General features: G+C 47.1%; 3 protein-coding genes across 3 annotated transcripts; 2 read left to right on the top strand and 1 right to left on the bottom strand.

The window, feature by feature from the left end:
• Positions 1 to 3,342: 3,342 nt before the first annotated feature.
• F5Y00DRAFT_233688 (glyceraldehyde-3-phosphate dehydrogenase) lies at positions 3,343 to 5,166 on the top strand. The gene is made up of 3 exons (XM_048007338.1): positions 3,343 to 3,523; positions 3,912 to 4,734; positions 4,796 to 5,166. Exons 2-3 carry the CDS (start codon positions 3,924 to 3,926, stop codon positions 4,996 to 4,998), a joined length of 1,014 nt encoding a protein of 337 aa, XP_047866071.1. The 5' UTR covers positions 3,343 to 3,523; positions 3,912 to 3,923; the 3' UTR covers positions 4,999 to 5,166.
• A 294-nt stretch (positions 5,167 to 5,460) lies between these two features.
• F5Y00DRAFT_41711 (TIP49-domain-containing protein) lies at positions 5,461 to 7,291 on the bottom strand. Its single transcript, XM_048013633.1, has 3 exons — positions 7,138 to 7,291; positions 6,810 to 7,036; positions 5,461 to 6,728 (listed from the first exon to the last, which is right to left on the bottom strand). The coding sequence occupies exons 1-3, from the start codon at positions 7,144 to 7,146 to the stop codon at positions 5,546 to 5,548; spliced, it is 1,419 nt and encodes a 472-aa protein (XP_047866070.1). The 5' UTR covers positions 7,147 to 7,291; the 3' UTR covers positions 5,461 to 5,545.
• A 1,318-nt stretch (positions 7,292 to 8,609) lies between these two features.
• Positions 8,610 to 11,691, top strand: F5Y00DRAFT_41882 (uncharacterized protein). The gene is made up of 2 exons (XM_048013634.1): positions 8,610 to 9,404; positions 9,465 to 11,691. The coding sequence occupies exons 1-2, from the start codon at positions 9,041 to 9,043 to the stop codon at positions 11,216 to 11,218; spliced, it is 2,118 nt and encodes a 705-aa protein (XP_047866069.1). The 5' UTR covers positions 8,610 to 9,040; the 3' UTR covers positions 11,219 to 11,691.
• The last annotated feature ends 1 nt before the right edge of the window (position 11,692 follows it).

Here is an 11,692-nt window from a genome sequence, read left to right as displayed (position 1 = left end):
ACTGGTTAGCAATGGCTTTGGTCAATAATATGACTAACTGTCGAGCTTATTCCTGATTATAGATCCACCAACGTCACTAGGACTTTTAGGGGAGAGGACTAATATCAGATGGCAACGCAGAACATGATCTAAAATATATCCCATATTTAGCATCTACTAAAACGGTTACTTATGGCTTTACCAGATACCGACGGCATCATTACCAAAACCACATCCCGAACAATCTCTCGTGACTGCTCTAATACAAGGTGTTGCTGACGGAGACCCATATATAGGTAGGTACGTATAAGAGCGAGGTGAAACAGCATTGCCATGCTTATTACCTAAGACGGCCAGCATCGTGGGATTGGGTTGGGTCTTTCGCGCGCGCCGCCCCCCCGGCGGGCGTGAACAGGCGGTCAGCCACTTCGGATTAGCAACGCCCAATCGTAGGGGCTCTGGTGTACGAAAAGGGCAAATATGGACTCATGGCTGACAAATAAATCCCGGGATAGGAGGGATGGCTTAATTGGATGCTGGGTAAGTTGTACAAGGATTTTTCAAGATTCCCGCGAGATGACAATTGAGTGTCGGCTTTGTTCTGAGTGGGTGAGCGCTAGTTGCGTGGGAATAGACGCCTTGTTTTGAGGTGGTTTGTAATTGCGTCGGTGATATTATATAGTATTGTACATAGGTAGGTAGGTAGTTACGATAGACATATCTTAGTATTGTATATATTGGTTGATGCTGCTAAATGGCTAGGGTCACTGTTGAAAAGCGACTATAGTGTATAGGTAGCTATGATCACCAATTCGTAAACAAGGATATTGATATACTACGATTGTAATCATTCTCGTGCGAATCTTTTCTCAAATACTACGGTGTTGATTGCGGCATGAGCACCATTCAAATGTGTATAAGATTGGAATGTCATGTGCTTCGACGATGTGTATACTTTTTCCTTTTATTGGCTAACATGGAAAATATAGTAGAACCTCACAACTAACCGTGCAACTTTATACTCTACATAGGTGATAATATTGGGTTTGCCGGGTCTATACGGCCGTAACTGGCATTGAAAACAAAGCTCGCGTAGGATAAAATTACGAGGAATCCAAGTAAATGCCGCACCGGCTTTGTCGTGGCTTTTATTCAAACCTCTCGCGGGATAAGCCAGGGAGTATAATCAACAAACAGCTATTCGTCATTGAATCATGTAAAGAGCATGCGGGCCGCATATATACGTGTAGAGCTCGTAATAAGAAAAAAAAGCTCATGTTTTTAGCGCAATTGGCTCCGGCTGCCGGAGCCGGGATCCACGAAATTACCGAAGTCAGAAGTTCTGGATGGAGTCAAATTTCCACGGGAGATGGACGTGGCCTAGGCAATGGAGCTATGTAATGTATAGCGCGGCTACATCGGCGCGGCGCGAGTCTTACTATGACTTGTATAGACTAGTAGGTAGCCTTTGGATGCTTCTCAGGTGCTCCCTTGGGTTCTGTGTTTGCCGCGGGGAGCATGAAGCCAATGATCGGGCCTATTTTATCCAGCCTTGTGTGGCGTTGCCATCGGCCAGTCATGATTTCACTGGAATAAGCTTGATTAGCGGGAGGAGGGAGGATGCTGGTAAGATTTGCTTCTGCTTACTGCTATGTATCTGCTATCTATGGCTTGCGTATGCTTTATTGGCACGTTTGGCCCTTGCCCATCCACATTGGTTGGATCAGGAATCAGGAGGTTGGCCAGCCAGGTGGAAGGGTTTTTTTGTCATTTTTGTCACACACATGCGATGTCGGATACAACGCATAATATTCAACAAGTTGAGATGTTGTCCGTTGTTTTTTTGCCTCACGGGCCTCACGGGTCACACGATAAGGCGTGACGATCAGTACGAGCTGATGGCGAGCATTGATAGCTATTTATCAGCAGTCAAATATGATACACACTAGTACCGTTGGTCTCGAGAGGTCATACGGAGCAGCTGCGGAGTAGCGTTGCTTCGAAACTCCGGTGCCTGGCGGACCTCAGATGCATGCTGGCATGTTAATGGGGGACCCTGAAGGCAACATTGAACTAAAAGTTGAGAGAGATCTATGTATGCCCTGTATGCCCGCATGTGGAATGTGTAAGCTGAGCCGCCGAACACCGTATGTAGCAAGGACAGCATTGGAAAGTTCGCTATCCCATTCTCATTCTCACAGGCTTCGGACCAACGCAATAATTTGTCTTGATTTTGCTTAGTATTGGAATCGCGACGAAGCAATTCTGACTTTCTTGCCTTGGCCAATTCGGCTATGCTTTTGCAAGAGCCGAGCTATATCGGATGTAATCGTACAAATGCGTCCCGTACAATGACCGAGAACCCGTTAGACATTCGTGCTATTTTCGTTTGACACAGTGACAAGAATGTTTCTCGGCTATGGAAGAGTGACTTTGGATATACATGGATGTCGAAGCTTGGGTTTGAAACTCTTGGGAGCTTTCAAGACCCTCTCTAAGACCTCAGTTTGAGAAATATGGTAGTCTTTTTTTTCTTCATGGGTTTTGAGTTATTTTTTCATGAGACGCATTTATTGATTTGGGGGTCGTCACTGATGGTCCTCGAGTAAGGATCTGTGTGATGTCAACGGAACTAAAGTACACTGTTCTAGGAGCTCTCCGGAGTTACAAGCGCTATACATCTTACCCGGTTGTATGGGTTTGTCCGTCGTACTCGTTTCGTATAGATCCCCTATACCTGTAGGTAACTAGAAGAACAACGAAGAACAGAGAACATAGAAGGACGGAAAAGGGGTTTGATATCTAACTTAATATTGACTTATTAATTGATATATGATGGAAGATTTTTTATCTTGTGATTGCACGATACTTCTCGTTTGATTTTTATTAATAAGTCAGCTCATGTCTCTCGCCATATAAGTCAACGCATCATATTCTGTAGAAACATGTGATGTTAGACGTGATTATGTTACCTAGCCTGCTAGCGTAGGTGTAACATCCATGTGTGTAGAGAGAGAAAAAGAGGTGCGGCGGGGTGATACGGATGTAACTGACAAGTACAGTTTATCAGGGAGTACAGTAGGAATTCCCCGAATGAGCTTGCTTTTTTACCCCTCTAAAAATAAGAGCTCAAAAATAATAGGCCCTGGGTAATCGCATGTGGGCAAGTGTTGTAAGGTGTAGGTAAGGCCAAGCCTATGGAAAAGCCATAGGAAGCTGCCATGGGCTGCTATAGCTGCTATGGGAGGGATTAAGCACCCCACCTACCCACCTTGCTGCATCATGTATTTTTCTTGGTAAGGTCTCGTCCCTCAACCAATTCCAATTTTATTTTATGTCGCTCATATGCCATCATAAAGCTAGTTAGTAACCCCTCCATATCCCTCTTTTCACTCAACAACAACATATTTAATCTGGTCTGTCTACCATCTACCTCTTTCAATTATCTTCTCTTGTTATTCTTTTCTAATCAAACTTCTTCTAGTCTACGCCAGAGCCCAGCAAAACAGAACAACAACAACCTTTCCAATTTAAATAATAATAGGTAAGAGCTAGCTTCCCCTCTCCCTCCAAACAGCTCCCCTTCGTTACCCCGCTATTGATTCTCGCATGGATGTTGTAACATTGACGAGAGCTTTTGTTTCTTGCCCCGCCTACCTGGATCACTTGGCTTTGTTTGGAATCTCGGAAGCTCTTTCTGCAACGTTGGGATGCGAGATGAGACGAGTAAAAAAAATGGGAATGGCTGTGCTACACAGTAGCAATTCTAATTCTATCGATTTCGGACGGCCGTAATCCATTGAGCTGAATGAATTGAAATACCTCGTCTTACGACTCATCTTTCGAACCCAGATTCTTCCATCTTCTATATCATACTATCTGTTTCTCCTGTTAATAACCCAAAAACCTCAGCTAACATCACCCCCTTGCAGACTCAGTCGAAAATGGTTGTCAAGGTTGGCATCAACGGATTTGGCCGTATCGGCCGTATCGTCTTCCGAAATGCTGTCGAGCACGAGGACATTGAGATCGTTGCCGTGAACGATCCCTTCATCGAGACTCACTACGCTGAATACATGCTGAAGTACGACTCGACTCACGGCATCTTCAAGGGAACCGTCTCCCACGAGAGCGACGGCCTCATTGTCAACGGCAAGAAGGTCAAGTTCTACCAGGAGCGTGACCCCGCCAACATCCCCTGGAAGGAGACTGGTGCTGAGTACATCGTCGAGTCGACTGGTGTCTTCACCACCACTGAGAAGGCCAAGGCTCACTTGAAGGGTGGTGCCAAGAAGGTCGTCATCTCTGCCCCTTCTGCCGATGCCCCCATGTACGTCATTGGTGTCAATGAGAAGACCTACGACGGCAAGGCCGATGTCATCTCCAACGCCTCTTGCACTACCAACTGCCTTGCTCCCCTTGCCAAGGTCATCCACGACAAGTTCACCATCATTGAGGGTCTCATGACCACCGTCCACTCCTACACTGCCACACAGAAGACCGTCGACGGTCCCTCCAACAAGGACTGGCGAGGTGGCCGTACCGCTGCTCAGAACATCATTCCCAGCAGCACCGGTGCCGCTAAGGCCGTCGGCAAGGTCATCCCCGACCTTAACGGCAAGCTCACTGGAATGTCCATGCGTGTCCCTACCTCCAACGTCTCTGTTGTCGACTTGACCATCCGTATCGAGAAGGGTGCCACCTACGACGAGATCAAGGCCGCTATCAAGGAGGCTGCTGACGGTCCTCTCAAGGGTAAGCTATATTTCTACCTAATAATAGTAAATGCAAACCAGAAACTAATATATTATCTTAGGCATTCTCGCTTACACCGAGGACGATGTCGTCTCTACCGACTTGAACGGTAACACCAACTCCTCCATCTTCGATGCCAAGGCCGGTATCTCTCTGAACAAGAACTTCGTCAAGCTCGTCAGCTGGTATGACAACGAGTGGGGCTACAGCCGACGTGTCCTTGATCTCCTGTCCTACATCGCCAAGGTTGACGCTGGCAAATAATTTCCTACAATTTAATGAAAAGAAAGCTCTGACGGCGTAATCAAAACGTGCGGGTGGGTTTTCGTCCAAATAATGACTGCCAGGGAATATGGCTGGGCTCGGTTGAGCAGTACGACATTATTATGAATCATCATAGATAAATGAAATAAACAAAAAAAATCATCTTGATATTGACATCCTCGCCGTATTGCGGCTGTGAAATTGGTTACACTGCGTGACGAGAATGTAAAATTACACCTTGTAATGTCACTCGTAGTTACTTCAAGGTATATTTCATTCGCATCCATAATTGATCAATTCAAATTAATACGAAAGGTAGTAATCGTAACTTCAAAAAAGTTTCAATATTGCAATCCGCTTACGCCGGTGTACCTATGATACACTCTTACATCGTAAATTACTCATCCGGTAGTAGTAGGTAAATAGTAGTAGTAGTAGTAGTAGCTTGCTTGGCCTGTCTCTCTTATTCTCGCCTAAGCTACCAGCTTTTGGTATCCCACGTAACGCCACTGAAAAGGGGAAGAAACAAAACACCCAAAAATTACGCTTAGCTGATCTCCATAGCGTCACCACCGGCGTGCCCATTGGCTACTGTCAAGTCGACGGCACCGGTCTCGCCGATTAACCGCTTCTCGGACTGGTTTACGAACCCGACGCTGCGGGCGGGATCGTAAAAGAGCTTGAAGCTGCGCTGGACGTCCTCGACGGATACTTGCTTGGCCTTGCGCTTGGCGCAGACGAGTTGGGAGGTGGTGATTAGATTGCTCGCGTATCGGAGACCGGCTTCCTGGCCGATCTTGGTTAGTAAGGCTAGAGCATCGGGTGATACGTCGACTTCTTCCTCGGTGGCGCGGAGGCCGAGGATCTGGCGGATCTCGTCGGGCGAGTAGGTCTGGGTCTGGATGATGACTACGCGGTCGAGGAAGTCGAGGGGTAGGCCGTGGGGGCTGCGGTAGTCGGTGCCGCGGATCTTGGAGTGGCCGCGGTTGCTGGCCATGATGACGATGGGGGCGAGATCGACCTCGAGCGCGCGGTTGATGTAGCTGAAGCACTCGATGTCGAGCATGTGCACCTCGTCGATGAAGAGCACGCCCGGCACGATCTCGGCTTTGCCTTCTTCCTTCCACTCGCCGACCTTGGTGTCGATCTGATCGCGGATCTCGCTGCGGATCTCGCCCGTGTCGCCGCTGAAGAGGGCGAGGAAGCCCTGGGTGCGCGAGTTGATCACGTCGATCTCGTGCAGGGTGACGGTATGCACGACCTCCTTGCGCTTCTGCAGCTCGCCGTCCGGGCACTGCAGGAACTTGGTGTCGACGCCCATGGCGTCGTAATCACGGCTACGAGCGTAGCTGCGGCCCAACTTGGTGATCTTGCCGGAGCCCTTGTCGATGGAGATGATGTCGCCGGCCATGACGCGCTCCTTGGTCATGGCGTCGATCATCTTGGCGCCCATGTCGTAGACGGCCTCCATGTCGGTCGTCTTGATGGTGAGCTTGCCCTGCTTGGCGCCGCCCGTCACGCTGCGGTCGATCTGGATCTCGACGACCTCGCCCTCCATGATCTCGGACTCTTCCTTGATGCGCACGCCGATCGACTTGCGGAAGGCTTGGGTGAGGGCTTCCGTCTTGGACATCTCCAGCGAGAAGATCTCGGACGAGGCGAGCGATGTGAAGGGCACGTCGGGGCCGAGCGATTGCGCCATGCCCATTGCGATGGCTGTCTTACCCGTGCTGCGGAGCGGAGTTGTGGTCAGTCAATGGCAGGTCTATATATATAATTAATAGATAATATGAATTGTAAGCTTGGCTTACCTTGGAGGCCCGGCGATGAGAACCGCCCTTCCGGCAATCTTCCCTACCTTGATCATTTCTAATATGACGGCGGCCGCCTTTCGCGCCTTCTCCTGGCCGACGAGGCCTTGCGACGCCGAGCGAGGTTCTAAGGTGTCGGCATCTACGCCTAGGCCTCTGATATGCGAATGCGCCGCGATGAGGTTCAGGCCTCGCAGCTCTTTGGTCTCGCCGACGGTCATGACGGGCTGTATGTTTCCACAGTATTGGTTAGCTTTCGAAGCTCCATTTTCTCGTTTATTATCGCTAAAGGTTTTTTATTTTTTTAATTCGTAAAGCGGTTACTTACAGCAGCCATTTTTGGAGAGAACTCGGATTCAATTCAATTCCTCGGGTTGAGTGTTTTTTGTAGCTCTGGAGTTTCCTGTTTTGGCGTTGTCTCTTCGCTGGTTGGCCTTGTTAGTTAAATCTCCAAAGCTTCCTAGGAAGTTCGAATCGCAGCTCTGGAAAATTGAACGCGTTACATGGGTACACGGCTTATTGTACGTTATCAATAGTTATCGGTATCTTATCAGCTCATCTTAGTAATTTTGCGATGCAATGGCCGTTATTAAGGCGAAGTGATTACGGCGTTGTGGCGTTGTGGCTTTACTGGAAGCAATCTTCCGGTAAGACTTTTTCTGTCGGCTTCCAACCTTCGCAGTGTAACTTTACAAGGCAACTAAAGGGGTACGCAGAGTTATATATATCTGAACCTTTTGATTGGTCAACATTAATTAACTCCTCATAATAGTAGATGCAGTGGAACATAAACCGCTTGACAACAGATGCCCTACCCCACTCACTTATTTCGATCGTTGTGTTACCTGGGTAGCCACCACTGATATTTTGTTAAAAATAATCCAATATGATCAGGTACAATACTTGGTGTACCTTAGGTAGCGTTTAACCTAAAATCTTACAGCTTTTAACCCAACCGGATGGAAAAAGCAATTAAATCATGGACCAAGCTTAATCTTTGATTGTCTCTTTGCCACTTATTTCGGTTTGCATATCGCGTTTCATCGCGTCGATCTTAGTGTATAAGGAGTTGCAACATTAAGCAGCTTTATATGTGAGAGCGAGTTGGCTTTCTTTTCTTTTTTTTTCTGTTGGTAACAACAGTCAAATGCACATCGTATTTTATTATTAATTCATGCCCCCCTCCCGCCTCTATAATGTGTACCTAGGTAGGTACAGGCATCTGCTGGTTGTACATACTAACCTACCTACATATGTACTGCCCGTTGGCTTACATCTTTTCGTGATCCTTACCTCCTATAGGACGTACCTCAGGTATCTACCTAGGTACTTCAAAAAGTACTCTATTTACTTGGCTCCCGTCGTCTGATAACTCAAGAACCGAACTTACAACGCATATACCTCTTGTTGGCCCACCCACCGCTCTTTCCTTCTTTTATATTCGTTAAGTAGGTGCCCACAGAGCGAGATCTATCAGTTGGATTAGCTGTGTGCACCTACCAAGCGCTAACAGCGCTAAGGGGTCTAAACTCTTACCAGACTACCAGACTGCAACTTCTACCGAAGCAATATATTTTGCGAGCACAACCCACCCGACTCACTTCCTTCTTCAGGGTTCCAACTCTTTCTTGCTTGCATCCTATCCTACCTTACTTGATTCAGCTCGATCCACGTCTTGATCCTGACAGCGGCCAACTGTTTTCCATTGGCGCAGGATTAAATACTTATATTGAGACCGGATTCGAGAGCAGATTCGAGAGCGGATCTTCAAGTATTGTGATTAACTTGCGTTTGCCCAGCCAGTTACGCTCTTCTTATCAACCCTTTCTCATACAGTACCTACCTACACGCCGCGACTCTAAAGTAAACCTCAAAAAAACATTAGGTTAGAAGGTGTTATAGTATCTACTTAGGTAGGTGCCTATTGTGCCTCGCCGTGTTTTTGATTGAGTTGAGGACTGCTAGTTCCTGTTGCACTTGGTTCATAGTTGCCTACTATCTAAGTTTTTCAAAGACTTGGAGAGAGACAACCCAACCTAGGTAACTTGGAGTAGTTAGTTATCTTTCAAGGCAATGACAGCGTCGTACGTAACTGGGTTATCAGGAAGTTGCAGTGTAAATTTCAAGAACTGGGGAAGCCATTGGCTGATTTTATTTCCCTGGTTAGCAAGATAACCTCGGATTACCTCTGATAACCTCAAGCCCAATTATTCTTTTTTTCTTACTTTACTATGTCATACTCTCGATCTAGAGTAAGTGGTTTTGAAGACGAGCGACGTCGCCCATACGGCGGCACTGACTCGTATAAACCATTTGAGGATCGACACACTTCTAGTGAATATTCTCGTGATCGCGGCAGAGAGGTTGAGCGTGATCGAGATCGCAATATGGTCCTGGGTCGGCGCGACTCTGGAGACGCGGAAGGTACGCGAAGTCCGCACGGCCGTGGAAGAGATATGGGCGGTCCAAAAGACCTCCACCGGCTTTCTATTGATACCAGGATTCCTACCGGTCCTAGGCGGACTGTGTCAGGTACCTATTCCCCCGCTAGTGCTATGAATAGCGTTCCAACCCGCCCAACCTCGACTGAACCGGGTGAGTTTTAACTTCCCCGATAATCTATTAAGCCACCAATTAGTCTAACATGGACAATAGCTACCGATGGTATTTCAAAGACGACTAGAATATCTAGTCCGGGTCCTATAGCCCCGCCAAGCATTCCCAAAGCCAAGGATCCTAGGTTACAAGAAGTTTTCGAAGTCATATATAAATGTAACGAGACTTCACAAGAGCGCATGCTCTTGAAATTACGGAAGAGCAAACTACTGCGCGAGGACCATCAACGTCGGCGTGAGCTCGATAAAATCGCCAGCAAAGTTAATGATTATGCTCCATACTCGGAATTCCAGAGACGATTTGACGAATGTGGGAAGTTAGAACGGGACGAGATCTCAACAAGTCTCGCTAAACTCGATCAGCAATTCGCGGAAACCTTGGAAAGAGCCGTATCTTCTATAACATCTTCTCAATCGCAGGCAACTGATAACAACTCTCTCCGAGCGTTAGAGGCCAAATTTGCCGAATTTCAGAAACAAAGTTCTGAGCAGCAAAAACAAATATCTGATGCCCATGCCCAAATTCAGATACTACGTAGTGAGCGAGAACAGTCAGTCCAGGCTTTCAATAACCTGGATAAGGATTTTAAGGTGTTGAGATCCGATTATAATACTCTTCAATCTGAAAACTCGCAGCTCAAGACGCAAATCGCGGATCTTGATGCTCTTAGAAAAACTCAGGATGACTTAAACCGGCTGACCCAGGATCTCGGGTCCTTTACCACTAGAGTGGATGAAGTGGAAAGGAAGGCGACTGCGTTTATGGATAAGGTCAAAGAGCTTGACATGGAGACCTATAACGAAATCCTAGAGACCTGGATCGACCATGATTTTAAATCCAAGGTGTTTTCAAATGAAAAAACAATTGCGTCTTTACGCCAAGACTTCCGTTCTCTGCAGGAGTCAGCTACGTCTCATTTCGACAAGAACGATTCTTTCATCCAAGAAACCCGGAAGTTCATAGAGAATGCTGGAAATTCCCGACCCGTTGTGTCACAACTAAGTAACGCGACGTCAGTAAACCAGCCTGCACAGGAAGGTTGGGTTCAAGAAAAGCTAGATACGTTACGAAAAGTTATGCAGAAGACAGTTGCCGATTCTGGCGAGAGTTGCGCCGAGATGGTTGACGAATTGGCAGTTCGCGTTGACAAAATCTCAGCAGATGTAAAAGCTCTTGAAAAGCTATCTGCGCAAATTAATATGCTAAAGCAGACCGGAGATGGGCAGCACAATGCGCTGCAACACTTACAGGATTGTATAAAGTCCTTAGAGGCCGAAGGAGTTGGTCCTAAGCTTGACAACGTCATCATCAAATTGGCCGATATGGAGGGTAGAGTAACCTATCTTCAGCAGAGCAACGCTACCGGAGGAACAGTTGGCCTTAATTCCATCATGAGCGCTATCAAATCGGACGTCGAGGACGGCAAAAAAAGATTCGATTCACTTGAGCTTGCTATCAGGACGTTAGACAGCCAGTGGGCAAACCTCAACTCGAAGCAAATGGCAGTTCATATTCTTCAACACCTCGACTCTTATAGGCAGCAAACTGAAGGACGGATCATTAGCGTCGAAGCAGGGGTTGGGGAATTAAAAAATAAACTTGCTCTCATCGAGGACAATCTCGCTTTGTTAAGAGACCCGAAATATCTTGCAGCTATCATAAAAGCCTCTCCGCCGTTGGGAAAACGGCCAGCTTCTCCCGGATCGGCTGCCGAGGACCCGATGAAAAAAAGAAAGCTGGATACAAAGAGCCAGCAGACACAATCAAACACTACCCAGGCAGCCAAAAGCTGATGGTCATTGGTATAAGTCAACGTTACTTTGATTACCACAACGCTACCAAAGCACGTTTCTTAAGGGCTCGCATGATGGCGCTGCGGTCAAGAACCAACCATACAAAATAGTATCGTAACTTGAGTCCTTGTTTTCTTTGTGTGCCGCAATGCCATTTGCGTCACGCGAAACCGACATACCTCTACCGTTCGGGTACAATCAGAAGACCTGCAATCCTCTTGTTTGTCTAACTTATTGCGTTAGATGGAACGCATGGTTGCAATACCCACACCCCTCTATATTAATGCTTCCAAGGTGGGGGACTTCGAGAAGAAAAGTCGGCTAGAGGTTGGAAGTTACACGAAGATGGAACGTCTGCAAAGACTTGGCAATATGGCGGCCTATGTGCATATGTCTACCGTGTAGAGCTTTACTTCGCAGATTAAGTGAGTTTCGTACCTAATTATTAGGGGAATAATAAAACAGTGAACAATC

Source organism: Daldinia vernicosa, assembly GCF_022497035.1.
Source record: "Daldinia vernicosa strain CBS 139.73 unplaced genomic scaffold F5Y00scaffold_16, whole genome shotgun sequence".
In the NCBI taxonomy this organism is placed as follows: domain Eukaryota; kingdom Fungi; phylum Ascomycota; class Sordariomycetes; order Xylariales; family Hypoxylaceae; genus Daldinia; species Daldinia vernicosa.
This window is presented reverse-complemented; position numbering and strand designations above follow the sequence as displayed.